Raw genomic sequence first — 18069 nt, 5'->3', positions numbered from 1 at the left:
GAAGTGAGAGTGTAAAAGACCACATCGCGGTCTTTCGGGCATACGTGTTTGTGCGTCATCCATCGGAGGAAACAAGACGGAAGCAAGAGCATCCGTTTGGTGCTACTTTGGCGTCTTATCTACACGTTCAAAATATCTACAACGTCGGAATTCTACTTTGGCGTGTTATCTACAAGGCAAATTCTAATTTAGCTAGTTATATACAAGGTCAAAATAACCAAAATGTATTTTTTTAATTCTTTTATTTCAGGATAAAATAAAAATAATAATATCGATATAAAAAATATCAAAGAGACATGGTTAAAATTTAATAACACTAGAAAAAAAAATTTATCGGTATACAGCACGCACATCACCTAAAAATGCTAAAAAGAGGTCTGGAGCTTCTTTTTTCATTATCCGCCAACACCAGTAGTCAAGGTGTGATTGAAATGTTCCTTGATTGCAACCTCTCATTTTTTTCAGTATACGAATTTTTGCATCAAGCCAAGATCTTTCAATGGCTTGTGTATGTGTTCCAGTGGTAGGATCGACGTAGTTTTGCTGATGGTTTACGGTAAAATGGCGGAAATTGAGTTGGTTCAAATTAAAGTACGCCGGCCATTCGTCAGAATGAATTATTGAACCTTCAGCTACTTCCCTCTGAATGATCGGTTGTACTGTGTCACGGTCTCTTCGTGGAACGTAAAAATATCGGCATTCCAAACCTTTCTTCAAACCAAACACCCACGGACCATCTATACGTCTGCCATGGTTGCGGTTATTGTCAACTTCAGCCCCACTATCGGTTGAATTTGGAGCTTGGTCACCTTGCAACATTCGACCTCTATTGTATTTCCGCCGTCCTGCAAAGCGTGCTTCATCGATTTGTACAGGCTCTTCTTCAGTACCAATCATTTGACCACGATTTTGAACTGAAACAATCACTGAACACACTTCGCGGCACATGTTAAACCAATCACATATTGCCTCACTACCTCTACCAGTTAAACCTTGAACCTGATGGTAAGAGAGGTCTTCTATAAAATAAAACATAATCTCTAAAATTTGGCAAAGGGAAAGGTTGCAGTGTACTTTGTTATTCAAATCTGTGAAGTGAAAAAATACATTGCCTCTGCGAACGGAACGAAAAGTTTGACATCCACGGTTTCTGCAACGAACAGGCATAAATTCACCATTTCGCCGTCTTTTCCGAGTGTCCTTCATCTCGCCACCACATTGATGACATGGTGAAACACTTTGTTCTTCATCTAAAAGCCCATGTCTTCTTAAAAAAGCCAAAGTCTTAAATTCGTCACTGGTTTCATTGTAGAATTCCTTTGCGAGCATCTTAAGGGCTTTGCTACAGACTAAGTTACAGAATAAAATTTTTAAGCGAATGTATAAGCCAGCAAAATTTAAGAAATGTAAATGACTGCCCTATTTTTTATCTTTTAAGAAACGATACAACATAGAAATTAGGCTTGTTACCCAATTAGATAGCAACTGGGAAATTAGGAGGCAATATAGCTTGTTACCCAATTATGAATTTAACAAACGACACAACAAGCTATTTCTTAATCTAGATCTCAAACCAAAGTAGTTGCATGGCATGTAGATAACGAACCTGTGTAGATATCATACCAAAGTAGATTCGTGACATGTAGATAACACGCCTAAGTAGCACCCATCCGTTTTCTCTCTCTCAAGGAACGCAACTTCTACCATACAATATTTGTCTGTTTCTCCCTAACCATTGTTGTCTCGATTTCTGTACAATCACCATTACTTGCATTGCCGTGCAAGCATTCCAATCATGTACTCATAAGTTCCACCGAATCTTCTGTATCAAACTGTTTGTATGTTTCTGTTTGTGAAGATGCCAAACGTCTCGCCATTTCACATATATTATGCTACTGCATTGTATTCATTAATCTGTCTCGAATCTCATGCAATTGGCCCTATGTGGAATTTTCTGGCCTTTCCATTGATATATGTTTTATCATTGTATGTTTATTATGTCTCTCACAATCGCCATCTGTTTGTCTGTCAACAAACACAGAGGACCGAAACATTTGCTCTAGGAGCAAGAGCCCGTGCTGGCACAAGGCCAGCTAAATCTAAAACAACAACATGTAAATTCATTTTCAGTAAGGAACCACCAATAAACCAGACAACACCCAGCCAGTATGTCACTCCATCCGATCCTTACAATGAGAATGAGAAAATGTCAAGAAACATTGAAAAGTGAAATAGAGACGAAAATTAATGAGGTGACTGGGAAGCCTTGGAAGAGAAGAATTAAGAAATTGGGTTGAGGTTGATGCAAAACGTCAGTAAGAATCAGTAGGCCTACAATAAAGAAATTGAAGCAAGGGATGCTATAATAGCAGTTTAATGAATGCCAGGTCCAGTATGTTGAACCTGAAGACAAAATTCAGGAAAAAGGAAAGGATGATGTTTGTGATCTATTTGGTGTCGAAGAGGACAAGCTGGATATTTATTTTTCTGTAAAGATTTAAAGAATAGCCTATGACATAACATTAGAGAGCCTAAAATATCCTTTAAAAAAAACTGGATTAGTACATGGCTAGCAATGAGTGTTAAGAATAAGCTGGGGAAGCAATTGTTATATTACCATAACAGTAAAATTAGCCAGGACAAGGAGCATAAGCAAAGTTAATTAATTAACTATCATTTTCAAGTTGTATTTGGACAAGGCCATGAAACTGAAAGGGTACAAAAGTGATTTGCAAGATCATAAAGAATTGTCATAGGTATTGCTCACAAGAAGGGCATTGATCTCTAAATAGAAACAAACACTCAATTAAGCAAAAAGAAAAATAAAGTAGCTATTAAAAGTGGCATTATATTAAATAAACATAGATAAAAGAAGGGAACACAAATCGAAAGCTGAGGCACCGGGAACTAAGATCCTGCAATTGTAGAATTCAACTTATAGATGGCGCTGTGCTTAACGAAACAGTTTACCTGTTTAACCCAGTGTACATAACGCCAGTGACAAGTAACGTGTTAATTTTTAACAAATTAAGTGATATATTTTGTTAGTGAATGTATAAATTATAAAACTGTACACTTCTCAAAGTAAGAAGAAAGATGTGCCTCAAGTATCTTGCCTGAAAGGAAAATGGAATAATTCTTCAGGTAGGCTAGGCTAGTCTATGGTAGTTAGTGGGAAAAAAGAACCCGTGGTTAGGCCAAGGGTAGTAGGCCCATACGCTAACATTAGGCTATCTTACAACATCCATGGTAAAATACGTAAGGCTAGGTAAAAAAAAATGCGTAAGATTGCTTCCAATTTTAATCCATTTTTGTTTTATTTTCAAATACATCAAGACATTAACCTAATACTTAAGGTTAAAAGTTGCTAGGCGTATTAAGTATAACTTAGTTTAACCAGACCACTGAGCTGATTAATAGTTCTCCTAGGGCTGGCCCGAAGGATTAGACTTATTCTACGTGGCTAAGAACCAATTGGTTACCTAGCAATAGGACCTACAGTTTATTGTGGAAACCGAACCACAATATACCGAGAAATTAATTTCTATCACCAGAAAGAAATTCCTCTAATTCTTCGTTGGCCGGCCGGAGATTCGAACTCGGACCCTGCAGCATGCTAGCCGAGAACAGTGCCGACCAGTCCAACGATTAAAATTTACGTCAAGTACGGACATGTTTTGTTAAGAACTTTAGGCTAGGCTGTGTTTTGGATGGAGTTGTTGCTCATTTCGGTAGATCTAAGTAGTAGCTCCGTGGCGGAACTTATACTTAGAAACACCCACATTTTGATGGAAATGTGAAGTCAGCCCACTACAACTCCCTCTAAGATTAACTGTAATGTTGGGATCAGAGTGGGAAATCCAGGTTTTTATGTGGGGAAATAGGCTACAGAATATATCCAAGCACCCTAGCCTTCCTTAATCCAACTTAACCACGTAGGCATAGGGTATGCCAAGACTTTCCTGACCTAAGGTGTGGTAATCGTTGGTTGAATTACAGTTTAGTTACATGTGGTATTTTCTATAACTTGCCAACTGAGAATCTGCCAAAATCGTTCATTTTGACTAATTTACAGCCATTGTGAAAGCAAAGGAAAATCACTTTTCAACAGGGATACATCCTACCTTAACCTCCCTAAACCTAAACTGACCCAGCGTTTCATTCCCTGAGCTGGCCTATGAGAGGTGGAAGTTCAAGACCTTTCCCCTGTCCTATATTTCAACACAAACGCATGCTAGTCTACTTTCCCCCTTAACCTAACCTAGCGTAGGGCATCTTGACCTGAAATGCTTGGGGGCTGACCCCCCAATCCTACCCTGTCTCAACAAGATACATACAAACCTACCTTTCCTGAAGCCTAACCTGAAACTGATATTGTGCAATAGAAAATGTACCTTAACACAAAACAGATTTGGCAATTTCATCCTGGATAAGATGGCCAATGTTTGGTTTTTAAAAGTAAAGACTACCGCTACAGCCTACTTTCCCACCAGTCAGCGATCTTAATATTTACCGTCTTTTGCATATGGTTTTGCTTATGTTTATGACTTGTTCTTGGCTATGTTATTGAGAGTCTTTTGTTTATGTTTTTACGTTCATCCCCAAGGGGCTGGTACTAAACATGGTACCCAATCTGCACTTGAACCGATAGTTACTGAACCAAAGGGGCGTGATCTTAGTCTTCAGTTTTACAATATTGCGGGCATTTTCTAACTTGAATCTGATTTTTCAAATCAAGTGCCCTAAAACTGGAGATGTAGCCTATGCACTGCATCATCATACAAATCATAAGTAATTTTCTCGCAACTAAATCTGTTTCTTTCTCTTCAACTTTTCAGTACTCTTGTATGCAGGGCATGTATAGTATATTTGGTTTGTTCCAACACAATATACTAACTGTCGGTCCTTTACATTGGGAATTACTTTCAACATAGGCTGGAAACGGCTGTTGAACTTTCGAACAAGGTGGTTAGGCTGTTAACTACCGTCTGGGAGGCGGTACCGTCTGGGAGGCGGGAGTACCTCCTACCCGAATGTGAACATTCCAGTTTGCTTTTGGCTTACGTAGAATGCAATGTTGTTCTTCGCTCTCTGCCTGACTGCCCTTCAGCTTTCCTGGTGGGAACTTTCCTTGCTTTTCTATAATGATTGTTGATAAGCCTTCTAAACCCTCCTATCCCCAGCGTTTGTGTCCCGGGGTAGGAGGCAAGAGATGTAATATTTTTTTATCTAGTGTCGACACGGACCTACATGCCCTCTGCCCCACTTGCAGGGGACGTGTGTGTTCGCGCGATGCTCCTTTTAGTAAGTGTTGTGCCTGGTCTCCGAGCAATGGAGGGGGTTCAAAGGGAGGAGACGCTACCGTTGGAAGCCCGCCAAGGAATCGTCTCAGGGTAACACACCCCCGACGACTCCAGTGGTGGCTAATCCATCGGGATCGTTTCTCCCTCCTAGTGAACTTCCCCTGCTTGCTCCCTCTCCCTCGGGTGAGGAATCCCCTTCCTCATTCATTTCATCGGGTGTGGAAGTGCTTGGGGGAGTGGTTGCTCAGGACATCCTCTCTGGGGCCTCTCTTCACTCTGGGTGCGAAATTTTTCCCCCGGAGCGAGTGGAGGCTTCCTATTTTGACCCGAGTTTATCCTCAGGTTTTGGGGTGGAAGCGCCTTCTATGGACCAGGTATCTGACTTGTCTTCTGCCTGGCTACACCTGGGTCTACCTGGAGTTCCTGGTGTCCCACTTGTTTGGCGCTCCAGTGACAACCCACTCAGCTACCGCTTCCACCACCACGACTGTCACCGTGTCAGTGTTCAGGAAGCTGCCTGTGACGGTGGCTTCGCATCTGAACACGCAGGTTTCATCTGCCCCTGCCACACACCATCCCATGCTGCTGTCGCCCTGGTCCTTCTTACATGGTGACGTTGTCGGTGCCATATGTAACAATGCCTGCTCCAGTTGCTGACCCTAGCTTGTTTATGACCATGGTCGTGGCTCCTCGCTTCCCTGTCTCTCAGCCTGGCCTGGCTACTCGTGCCACCAGCGTCTCTGACCCTGGCTTCTCACCTGGACATTCCTGGCTGCCGCACGAGCCAATGTAGCGAAGGCGTGAGTAAGAGGCTCTATCTACAAACCTACTAATTTCATATAAGTAATTTACCAAGTAATTACATAGCTACAGTTTATAACTAGTGTGGCAGCTTAAATTTTGAAATTTGCAGTACAGTAGAGCTCCTGTTGTTTTAGCATAGGTAACTAGCCTGCCCACTTTTTGGGGAAGAATAGGTACGACGCAGCTGAAGAGCTCAATTCGTTTCTGCCGGTCAATGACTGAACTTCAGTGGTTGGAGCATCTTGACTTTGATTTTTCGTAACTGGATGGTTGTGTCTGATCACCATTTTGGTGATGTATTCATTATTTTGGTAGCCTTCGCACTAATTATAGTTAGCTTAGGATTTTTTAAACCTGACTTTTCTCTGATTAAGACTTGTTTCATGGACCGTGTCTGACTCTAGTACTTCTAGTATTCAGTTTTGCAGTAAATGTGGCAAAACTAGACTGATGAAAGCCTCTTACAATTTGCACACCCTTTGTATTAATTGTAGAGGACAGAATTGCACAGTTGATTTGACTAGTGATGAATGTAGGGATTAGTATCAGGAAAAATAGAAAGTTTTAAAGGCATATCTTGATAAACTTGAGAGAGACAAGAAGAGGAAGGCAGCTGCTAGAGCCGAAGCTCGGAATTTAGCTAGCCAAGTATTTTCTCCTAAATCGGATGTAGCCAATTTACCCGTTTTGTCTTCACCTGTAACTGCTTTTTCTCCCATAGCCAGTCCTCCGACTTTTCCATCTACTGTACAGTACTCTGTTACCTAGCTCCCATACTTCCAACCCCAATGCTATTGCCAGTCTCGAAGCCCACTTTGACAGAAAATTGGTCTCATTGCGAATACTGTGGCCCAATTAGGGGCATCTATTAAGGTCCTTATGGACAAAGTGAGTGTTAGTGACAAAGGTGCAAGTGCAATGTCAGTGAGGTGATGACTCGTTGCACCGATGCTCCTAGACAAAGGTCCCGGTCAGACTCGCCTATGGGAGGAGGCATACTGGAAATCCAAGGGAGGTTATTGGGGTTTGCCCAGGGGTACTTACCCCCTCAATCGAGACGGTTGTCTGGTCCCAGGTCCCAGGGGACAGCCATAGAAAAAGCGTCCATAAGGATGTGCATGCATTGTCCTCTAATGACATGGACTCCAGTGTGAACAAGAGGCACCGATGGCACTCTTTGGATATTTCTCAGCCGTTGAAGAGGCACGTTTCAGCTGCTGTCCAAGCTTCTCCGCTCCCTTGTAAGCACGGCTCAGGAGCAGGAGTTCTAGTCCACACCCTTCTTGTAGCATCTGGGACAGTCCAGAGCACTTGTCTCGTAAGCTTCCTGTTGTGGAGTGCCAGTACAGTAAACCCCCAGTATTCGCGGTCTCACTATTTGCGGACTCACATACTTGCGGATTTCTCTGTGGAACGTATATACACGTTATTTGCAGAAAATTTGCCCATTCACGGTATTTTTCACTGGGAAATATTCACTAATTACACTGTATATTCATATCATTTTCATGACTAAATGCACTTTTTGTGATAAAACTATTAAAATACTCAGGCATAAGTATTTTTAGAGGTTTTTTGTGTTTAAACTATCAAAATAGGCATTTCTAAGTTTTTTTATAGGGGTTTTAAGTATTCGCGGATTTTAGCTATTCACAGGGGGGGGACGGGTGTGCGGTACTCATCCCTTGTGAATACGGCGGTTTACTGTATTTGATGCCTAAGCGCTCTTCCAACTCTCAAAGGCGCTTGTTGTCTTCTAAGCGCCCAGCAACCCCAAGTGCTCAGCAGTTCCCGAGTGCCCAGCAGCTCTCAAGCGCCCAGTGGCTCCCGAGCGCCCAGCAGTCTCCAAGCACCCAGTGCCAGTTTCCGAGCTCTCAGCACCATCTCCCATCTGCTTGGTGCGAGCTGTTAGGCACACAACACCACACTCTGGGCGACAGACCCCTACTCTTCAGGTTGCTACTTCAGTTTCGACTGCACCCTTGGTGCATGATCCTTCATTGTAGGCCTTTTGCGGAAATCTTCTGCTGTGACACGGGAACTGTCGGACTTGGCTCTCTCTCCGGTTTCATCCAACGATGAAGCTATTACCAGGAACACTCCCACTGCCTACACAGCTCTCCCCAAGTATTTTCTGGTCAGTTTTCCGACGTTCTTTGCACCAGTGGCCCTGACTTATTCTGCACCAGCTTTTATGATGAGGAAGCAGCCTGTTGAATCTTCCAGGCTTCCCAAGATGGTCCTTTCCTCCTCGTCAAAGAAAACCTTGTCCGAGATAGAAGGGTGGCTCTCGGAGAAGAGAGAGCTTCGCAAGGCTGTCTTCTGTACCCCTCCCTCTTGCCTTTCTAGTAGAAGGTACCTTTTGTACACCACAGGAGAAGCTCCTTCTTTGGGAGTTGCTGCCTCCTCCCAGGGGGACTTCTCCAGCCTGATTGATTCTGCTCGCAGATCAGCTTTCGTGTCTGCCAAGATTCTTATGTTCACATTAATGGAGCTCGACAATCTTGTTAAAAAAATTTTAAGGTCTTTGAGGTGTTCAGTTTTTTGGACTAGACCATAGGAGACCTTGCAAAGAAGATTGAAGTTTGTGACATTCTTGCAGGGAACTTGTTTTCTGACTGGCTGAATGTACTTTTGTGCGGACAAAGCCATTAGGGATGACTACGTTGAAGTGGCTGCTTTGTTTTCCATGGGAGTGTTGGAGAAGAGGGAACTGTGGTGTTCCTTCACCACCAAAGGGGTAACTTCCACCCAGAGATCTGCTCTCCTATTCTCACTCTGGATTGACTTCATCTTTTTCCTCGGGCTACAGTGGAGGAGTTAGCCTCAGATCTTCAGAAAAAATCCATGCAAGATCTCCTGGCTCAATCAGCCAAGCGTCCCAAGGAGTCAGTCTCGTTCGGCACTAGGACAGTCTCCCCTCTTCAGCAGCGGCCTTTTTGGGGAAGTAGAGTAAGATCCAGTCTTACCCTAGCTCGAACTTACTTTCGGTCAGGCCAGTCAAGATGACCACTAAACCCTCTTGCAAGTGAGGATCCAGTCATCTGTGTACCAGTGGGAGCAAGACTTCTCCATTTTTGGAGGAAATGGGAAGTCAGAGGTGTAGAACCTTGGGTTTTGAAGGTTCTAAGAGAGGGCTACTCAATCACGTTCAGGGAGAAGCCTCCCTTGGTTTCGACGCCCATTGCACTGACAGCCTACTCCTTAGGCTCGAGAGGTTTTCGTCCCTGTCAGAAGAGGTCTTGTCCCTTCTTAAGAAGGAATTTGTAGAGGTGGTCGAGGATGTGAGCACAAGAGGTTTTTACAACCATCTGTTTGTGGTCCCCAAGTCATCTGGGGGCTGGAGACATGCCCTTGATGTGGTGCCTTGAATTTCTTTGTTCAGTAAATGAAATTCAGAATGGAAATGAGCCAGTCAGTCTTTCTTCCATCCATCAGGGAGATTGGATGGTATCCATCGATGTGCAGGACACTACTTCCATGTCCCCATACATCTGGACTCCAGGAAGTACCTGAGGTTCGTTTTCCAGGGCAGAGTCTTTCAGTTCCGGGCTCTGTGCCTCGGCCTGTCTACAGCTCCTCAAGTTTTTACTTGTGTTCTCACCCCTCTAGCGAAGTGGCTCCACCTCTTAGGCATCAATGTCTGCCTGTATTTAGATGATTGGCTTCTACGCTCTAACTCAAGAGAGAAGTGCACGGAGGACCTACAAAAGACCCTTCTCCTCACCCAGGATCTGGGCTTGCTAGTCAACCTACAAAAGTCGCAACTGACTCTGACTAGAGTAATTCTTTATTTGGGGATGACAATCAACTCTAGTTTTCGGGCTTATCCATACCCCAAAAGAGTCAAGTCATGTCTTCAGACAGTTCAAAGCTTCCTCTCTCTCTCTCTCATCCTGTTCAGCCAACCAGTTGATGAGTCTTCTAGGAATGCACTCATCCATCGAGAAGTTCGTCCCTGTAGGAAGACTACATATCAGGGCACTGCAACTCTTCCTGAAGGCCAGTTGGAAAAGGAAAGCTCATCCAGATTCATTTGTTTCCCATCATGCCACAAATCAAGAAAGACCTTCAGTGGTGGCCATCAGAAAGGAAGCCTCTCCTTCCTTTGAGCCCCAGCCTAGCCTTATACTCAGATGCATTGGATCTGGGTTGGGAGCTCTTCTGGAAGACATAGAAGTTTCTGGGACGTGGACCCCGGAAGAGAGGAAACTTCACATCATTGTAAGAGAATTGAAGGCTGTTCATTTAGGCCTTCATTCATTTGCAGCAGAGACCTTCAACAAAAGAGTAGCGGTCCATTCGGAAAACACTACCGCTCTGTCTTACATCAAGAATCAGGGAGGTACCCACTCCTCCCTCTACGAAGCAACAAAGGATCTCCCTTTGTGGGCGCAGAAGAATTGCACCAATATTGTTACGTAGTTCATTCAGGGCAAGCTGAATGTTTTGGCGGACGAGCTAAGTTGCTGCACACTGGTTCTACCAGCGGAGTGGACGCTAAATCCAGAGGTCTGCACCGACCTGTGGAAACTGTGGGGAAAGCCATTGGTAGACTTGTTCGCAACATCAAGGAACCATCGCTTCCCAATGTTTTGTTCTCCAGCCCTCGACCCTGTAGCATGGGTGACGGATGCCATGCTTCAGGATTGGTCAAACCTGGATGTGTATGCCTTCCCACCATTCAGCATGGTCAGGGAGGTGTTAAACAAGTTTTTAACACACCGCAATACTTCAGTGACCCTGGTAGCTCCGTTCAGGCCCCAAAGGAGTGGTTTCCAGACCTTCTGAGGCTGCTAGTGGACTTCCCAAGACTTCTGCCACAGAGACCAAGTCTTCTCAAACAGCCATATTTCCATCGTTTCCCTCGAGGACTATCCGCTCTTGCTCTGACAGGCTTCAGATTGTCAGAAGACTTGTCAGGGCGAAGGGCTTTTCAAGACCAGCTGCAGAGGCAGTTGCAAAGTGTAGACGTCAGTCTTCTTGTAGGGTCTACCAGGCCAAGTGGAGACACTTTCGCAGCTGATGTCGAAGACATAACGTCTCTTCTTCCAAAACCTCTATAACACAGATTGCAGATTTTCTGCTCTTCTTGAAGTGAAGTTTTCTAGAGGTTTAGCTTCGTTTACCATCAAAGGATACAGACCCATGCTGGCTTCTGTGTTTAGACACCGAGGCTTGGATCTGTCGTCTAATTTGGATACAGTATTAGCAATCTGTTCAAGTCCTTTGACACGACTAAGCAAAAGAGAACAGACTCAGTCTCCTGGAACCTGGATGTTGGCCTTAAATGTCTCTCGGGCCCTCCATTTGAGCCCCTTCGTTCCATCTCTTTCAGAGATTTAACAGGGAAAACCCTTTTCCTTGTTGCTTTGGCTATGGCCAAAAAGGAATTGGTGAGCTGCCGGCCATTGATAAGAGATCAGATTCTCTCCAGGGGACTCTGTCTACTCATTTACGTTTGTCTTTCTGGCTAAGAACGAGACTCCTTCCAAGCCTTAGCCCCTTTCTTTCATCATCAAGAATTTGGTGGCCATATTTGGACCAGAAGAAGAGAGAGCTCTTTGCCTTGTAAGGGCTGTGAGATATTACCTTAATAGGACTGAGAGGATCAGAGGCCCCTCTAGCAACATCTGGTGCTCTGTAAAAAATCCTTCCCGACCACTTTCCAAGAATATATTGACATTCTTCTTAAGAGATATTATCTCGAGTTGCACTTGAGAATTCGAGAAGATTTTTTACCTTCCCTTGAAGTTAAAGCCCACAAAATTAGAGCCATCGCTACCTCCTTGGCTTTTAAGCATAACTTGTCGCTGTCCACGATTCTTCAGTCCACATATTGGAGGTGTAAGTCAGTGTTTGCGACACATTATTTGCAAGATGTGGAGACAGTGTTTGAAAGTTGCAGTACCCTGGGGCCATTGTCAGTGGCTGGCATGGTGTTGGGGACGAAGCATAGGAGGTATTCCTTTTATTCTCTATCCCTTCACCTTGATATAGGGCGTCGATTCTTGAGGAGCCTGGAGGTACTGTGTACCTGGAGTACTCACCAGTTCTTTAAGTGGATGGGTAGTGGGTTTTATTGTATGCTTAGGTAACAGCGTTGACTGGTTTGTTTTTGTGGCACTGCACCCAGGGCAATAGCATTTATTGATGCTCTGCTAGCCATCATAAGACTCCATTGCTGCAAAGCTCCAACTTATGTAGAGGCACTCCACGGCTATACCGCCATGCCACTACAGGTTGAGATGAGCACCAACCAGAGGCAGTATCTTCCTGCAGTAGCTCTCTCACCAGGTAAGGTTACAGCAAGCATTTGACCAATGCTAGCAGCCTTTCTATTTCATATTCATTACCATTACTGAATGTTTTGAGTAGAATATGTCCATGTATCCCACCTCCTGTCAATTAGGGATTCAGCTATGTAATTACTTGGTAAGTTACTTATATGAAAATGATATTTTCATAATAAAATTAAGTTTCGTATGTACTTACCAAGTAATTACAGTATCGGTGCCCTCCCTCCTCCCCTCTCATGGATGTAGGGCACAAACAAATTGAGCTCTTCATCTGTGTTGTTTGTACCTATTCCTCCCCGAAAGTGGGTGGGACTAGTCACCTACACTAAAACAATATGAGCGCTACTGCAATTTCAAAATTTAAAGCTGCTGTGCTAGTTAGAAACTATAGCTATGTAATCACTGGGTAAGTATATATGAAACTTAATTTTATTATGAAAATATAGTTTTATTCAAGACAACAAACAGACAGGTCAAGAGCTCTTGCGAGCGGAAATTAATGAGGCAAACAAAATAGAGATTAACATTCATTTGACTGTGTTTGAGAATGGAAAATGGTACATAATTCTATATACATCTTACAGACAGAGTTCTGATAAATATAGCTGAAAAGCTGACATTGTATTGCTTCCAGTAGGAATTATATAGTTGACGTGACATGATTATGGACGGTAGGATACATTAAAAAGAGTGTATGCTGTCGGCTGTGTTTCTTAATACACGCTTGCTTAGCATGTATGTCAGGAGATGTTTATTGTGAGGAGTGGAATCCCACAGGGTATGAGTCCGGGCGGCCAGGTAAGATGGACATCGTTTAGGTCCATGTGTGACCCTACCTCTCCTACAACTACAGCTTGTGTTTGCAACCATGTTGCAAATGAGGGAGGGAAAAGCCTTTTATCCATCTTGTACACTTGGACATGCACACATTTTTCAAAGCTGGGACTATTGCTAATTAAACAAATTCATGTCAGGTTGTCTACTTTTTCATGCAAAGAAAAAACATGCCTCCGATATAGTGTGCCTACGTGTCTGTGCTGAAAATAAAAGATGTTTAATAGATAATGTGGTCATAGAGCATTTAGATACCTCAGTTCACACTGCTATATTGCATGACCTTGTTGGCAGACTGCCGCATACGATATGAAATACTTGATGGTCTTGATGATTAGTACTGATTATTATAGCACATTTATTGATAAGCACAAAGACTTGGATGGTGTCACTTTGGTACATAGCACTGCAGGTGCCTTTATTTTTTACTGATAAGCACAAAGACTTGGATGATGTCACTTTGGTACATAGCACTGCAGGTGCCTTTATTTTTTTACTAAGTGCCATATTGATCACATTGCAGGGTTGTTGGAAATGAGCCCACACAGTGCAAGATCCTTGGATCTTGACATCATATCTTTTTGCACCCCATTGCCACTTGTTTGGCCCTTGGACCCCCTTCTGATTCCCAACAGTTGGCACTCACATTGGTGTATTCTTTGATAAAACATCTCTCTCCCAATCTACATATTCCAACAAGCTCTGCTTTCAACAGTAATATTTTTAAACTGACAAGAAAGTACCTTCTGCAGTGTACTGTGCGTCAGTCAGTTTCTCAATTCCCTAAGTGAGTCTCCTATTTGGCTTATCTTTCTGTGCTTTTCTGTCATTATTCCTTTTAGTATGCCTCTGTTCTCCAACTTTACATGTCACACCCTTGAATTTTTCCAAGCATTTATAAACATGTTGCACTTCCGTATCTTTAGCCTTGTCTTTTTTCATCCATATTCCACTTTTATGGATGTCGCACTTCTATCTTGTCAGACTCACTTGCCTGACAAGTATGGCAACATTCAAAACTGCTCCTCTCCTCTGGATGCACAGTATATGATATGAATAAATAAATCAACCATGATGTATATGCAGTATATATTACTACTAGTAAAATACACGAGGGCAATATGATGATATTCTTGCTTTCATAATATCTCCAGTTATACGTTTACTAATTTTATCTGCCACTGCCTCTTCCATGTCCATCCATTTATACAGTACTTTGCTCTTTCCTACTAATCATAGTTAATTTTGTTCATTTTCTGTATATTCAGTGAGTTCAATTATATATTTCTTTTCAGGCACCACAGAGTGTTTCTGAAGGTCTATTTAGTAGTCCTTGACAACGCCGACATTTCCCACACAACGTCTTCTAGAGATGAGGTAAAATGCTGTTATGAATGGTTTGATTTTTTATTTTTGTGGCTTTTAACATCTTTATTAGTGAAAGAATATTCAAGTCTATAGTCTTAGTATAGTACTTATCTCATGTTCTTTTGCTTCAGTATCATACATTTTATATGCAACAGAAATTTTAATGTATTAATGTTAGTTTGGTCGTGTATTTTTTATACTTGCGTGTTAGAGTAAGATACTGCAGTTTAATGATGGTAGTTTGATTGAGTGGCTGACCATTGGTGAAAGGTAGGCTGTGTCAAAACGAGGGAAATATTCTGAAGAAATTGAAGAAATTATTCAGAGGAATAATTCTTCCAATGTATAAAGGTAAAGTTGATTGAGGAGCCTGTAAGAATTATAGGGGTATGCTGTATGGTAAGATTTTTATTAAGAAAATAAGATGGATGCTAGAAGGATTTATAGAGGTAGAACAATCTAGGTTTTGACAAGGAAGAGGATGTTTGGTAAAGTAAAAGTTAAAACCTTTAATGGCTTACACAATCCCAAAGTAACTTGTGATAAAATTGATTTAAGGCAAAAGGAGAGTATTGAGGACATGTGAGGTGTGATCATAAAGTGCCAGGACTGGTGCAATTTTAGCATTTAATTTCCTTCGAAGTAGTCCCCTTTGGAAGCCACATACTTTATCCAGTGCTGTTTACATTGATGGGAGCATCCCTGGAACTCGTTTTCTGGGGTAATCAGCAGCTGCTCATCCAGTTCACTTGGATCTCCTTGACGTCCTGAAATCTTCTTCCTTCCAAGTGGGATATAATTTTTGGAAAGAGGAGAAAGTCACAAGGGGCTAGATCCAGGGAATACGGTGGCTGTCGGATATGGGGGATGTTGTGCTTGGCTAAAAATTGCTGCACAAGCTGCACTGAATGGGCAGGTGTGTTGTCATGGTGCAATTGTCACTCACCAGATGCATGCAATTCTGGCCTTTTCTGATGAATAGCATCCTGCAAATGCTGCAACACGTCACAGTACAGTAGTCCTCCTTGTTTACTGTCTGACCAGGTGGAGCATACTCATGATGAACAATTCCCTTGTCGAAGAAAACTGTTTTTCTCATTTCTGCTGGTTGCGGGTCTCCCAGAGCGTTCGTCACTATCGACATTTTGTTGGCCATCTTGAAAATGTCTGAACCACTCATACACTCGTGTGCGGCTCATACACTCTTCTCCATACACTTTTTTCAACGTTGCTTAGGTCTGTGCACAGGTATTGCCAAGCTTATGGCAAAATTTGATGCAGATTCTCTGCTGATCTTTCTCCATCACAGTCAATATGACAACCACACCACACGTTCCTTCCAAGCACTGCTGTAAAGAGCGGAAGTGAGCGAGGACGCTAAAACTTAGTGCATGCGCAGTGGGGGTTCAAGGTCAGTCTGTACCAAGTGGCTTCATTCTGCACATTTTAGCTCCTTTACTATAGCAACAGTTCTGATACTTTATGATCACACCTCGCATAGTATCAAAGGTTAATTTGCTGAAAATGATTATTTTTTTTTTTAGGAAGTAAGGGAAGTGCTTGTCAGAATGCTTAAGTGGAAGAGTTGCTGGTTTGGTGTAAAAGTGGGTATCATACAGGTGTTTATTATGCCTCCATTGGTAATTAATATCTTTATAGATTGATTAATGCAAGACTAGGAGAAGAGGAGAAATGAACTTGGATGCGGGAAGAAATTAGGTAGGCAAATGTTAATGTTTACAGATGACAGAATACTGATTAGGGATATATAAAGGAGAGGAACTGCTGAAAGTACCCAAAGTTTAATGCCCCCTTCCACACGAGGGGCTAAACACACGATGGGCATTCTGATTTGCCTCTAATTCTCTCACTTTTAAACAGTGTTACCAGATCAAACAGTCCAAGGCAGGCAGTAGGCATAGGCAGGCAAACCTATGACTTGGACCACACGCCAGGCAGAGGGCAGAGTGCAGTCAGAGCTGTGTCAGTCAATGTGGTCCCTAGTCAGGCACCCATCCAGTGCCTCAACAATGGGCACAGGCACTTCGATGGTTTGCCCGTGGTTTCTTCGTCTGCCCGCCGTGCATTTGCCCCTCGTGTGGAAGGGGCTTTTAAGTGTCAAAGGAAAAGGTTGAGAGTAAATATAAGCAAGATAAGGTTATAAGGGTAAGTGAAAACCAGGAAGATGCAGCAGTGACTTGTTAATATGGATAGTGAAAAGAAGGAAGTGGTTGAATAGTAAATGGTATTCGGGAATAAATGTGCTGTAATGATTATGGTAGAATGAGAGAAGAGGTGGGTTACAGAAGTGGGAAAACAATGAGAGTAGTTGGGTGTGCAAAAAAAAAAAAAAAAAAAATGGAAAGAGACTGGAGTAGCCATAGAAGATGAAGTGGGGTTATGAAAGTGTAGTGCTGATTTTTAAAAGGTTAGGAATAGTGAAATGTTGGATCAGTGACTTTAGAGATGGTTTGTTTATGTGGATAGAATGAAATACAGTAGGTTGGTGAAAAATTGGTGTAATTGGGAGGAACAGTAGGTGGGTGAAAAAATGGTGTAATTGGGAAGTGTTAGGTAGGAAGGTGCGAGGAAGGCTTTAAAAGGGTTGTAAATTAAGTTTGAAAGAGATTTTGGGAATTAAGGGCTTTACAGTAATATCAAGGAAGCTGTAGAACATATGTATGATAGAGGTGAATGGTGTATAGTGTGTGATGCTCTACCACTGAGCCATCTATATGGTTGCAGAAAGAGGCTAAAGTTGTTGAAGTCTAATATATGTGCACATATACATACATACATACATGATCAAGAGTTCATGGAAAGGCATGCTATTTGCATACATTTATTAAAGAGCCGACGTTTCACACCGCTTGATGCATTTTCAAGGCTGAAAAAGCGGTTAAAAACAATAAATACTTGTATATATATTGTGAAAGGTACATACAAAATCTATTTCTCACCTTATTTATATCTTAGGCAGAACAGAGAGCAAAAAGGAACAAAAAGGAGAAGACAAATAACAGCAAAGGGGCACAGACACCTGTCCATATTGGTAGTGAAAGCTAGACTGGCGTAAAGGATAATACAAATGAAAAAGAGACACGGGGTTAAAAAAAAAAAAACACTAGGCAATAAACAGCTGTGTTAACGATGATTAGTTGCTGAGTGTTGGAATGGTCAGTTTGATCATTATGGATTCCAGAGTGGTTAGTTCCTCCTCACTTCGCACCTTCCCCACAATTTTCAAGTCTTTGCCGTCTATATGAGTTTTACAAAATCTAGCATGATTCCTTATGTTAGATTGATCTGGGCTCGATAGTTTGCTTCCAGTTCTGTAGCTAACCCCCTGATGAGAGCAAATTCGAACTTTTAGTAGTCTCCTGGTGTATCCAATGTATGTGTCCAGACTACATCTGGGACAGGTATACATAGGGATCAAATTAGATGCAAACAGAGGACCC

At 42.5% G+C, this 18069-nt stretch overlaps 2 protein-coding genes across 2 annotated transcripts in view; one reads left to right on the top strand and one right to left on the bottom strand.

Annotated features, from left to right (window-relative positions):
• Nucleotides 1–327: 327 nt before the first annotated feature.
• Nucleotides 328–1658, bottom strand: LOC136832884 (uncharacterized). The gene has a single exon (XM_067094542.1). The coding sequence runs from the start codon at nucleotides 1327–1329 to the stop codon at nucleotides 331–333; it is 999 nt and encodes a 332-aa protein (XP_066950643.1). The 5' UTR covers nucleotides 1330–1658; the 3' UTR covers nucleotides 328–330.
• Nucleotides 1659–2672: 1014 nt separating this feature from the next.
• The window catches only part of LOC136832927 (serine/threonine-protein phosphatase with EF-hands pef-1-like), a 410969-nt gene continuing 395572 nt past the window's right edge, over nucleotides 2673–18069 (top strand). Inside the window, exons 1-2 of the mRNA XM_067094587.1 lie at nucleotides 2673–3144; nucleotides 14536–14617. The gene's annotated coding sequence lies outside the window, so the exon portion shown is untranslated. The remainder of the gene's footprint in view (nucleotides 3145–14535; nucleotides 14618–18069) is intronic.

This window comes from Macrobrachium rosenbergii, chromosome 50, assembly GCF_040412425.1.
Source record: "Macrobrachium rosenbergii isolate ZJJX-2024 chromosome 50, ASM4041242v1, whole genome shotgun sequence".
Classification (NCBI taxonomy): domain Eukaryota; kingdom Metazoa; phylum Arthropoda; class Malacostraca; order Decapoda; family Palaemonidae; genus Macrobrachium; species Macrobrachium rosenbergii.
Note: the sequence above shows the minus strand (reverse complement) of the source record. Positions and strands in the feature narration are given on the sequence as shown.

Coding starts and splice junctions, on each gene's coding strand:
- LOC136832884 (XM_067094542.1), bottom strand. CDS start 1,329: ATGCTCGCAAAGGAATTCTACAATGAAACCAGTGACGAATTTAAGACT.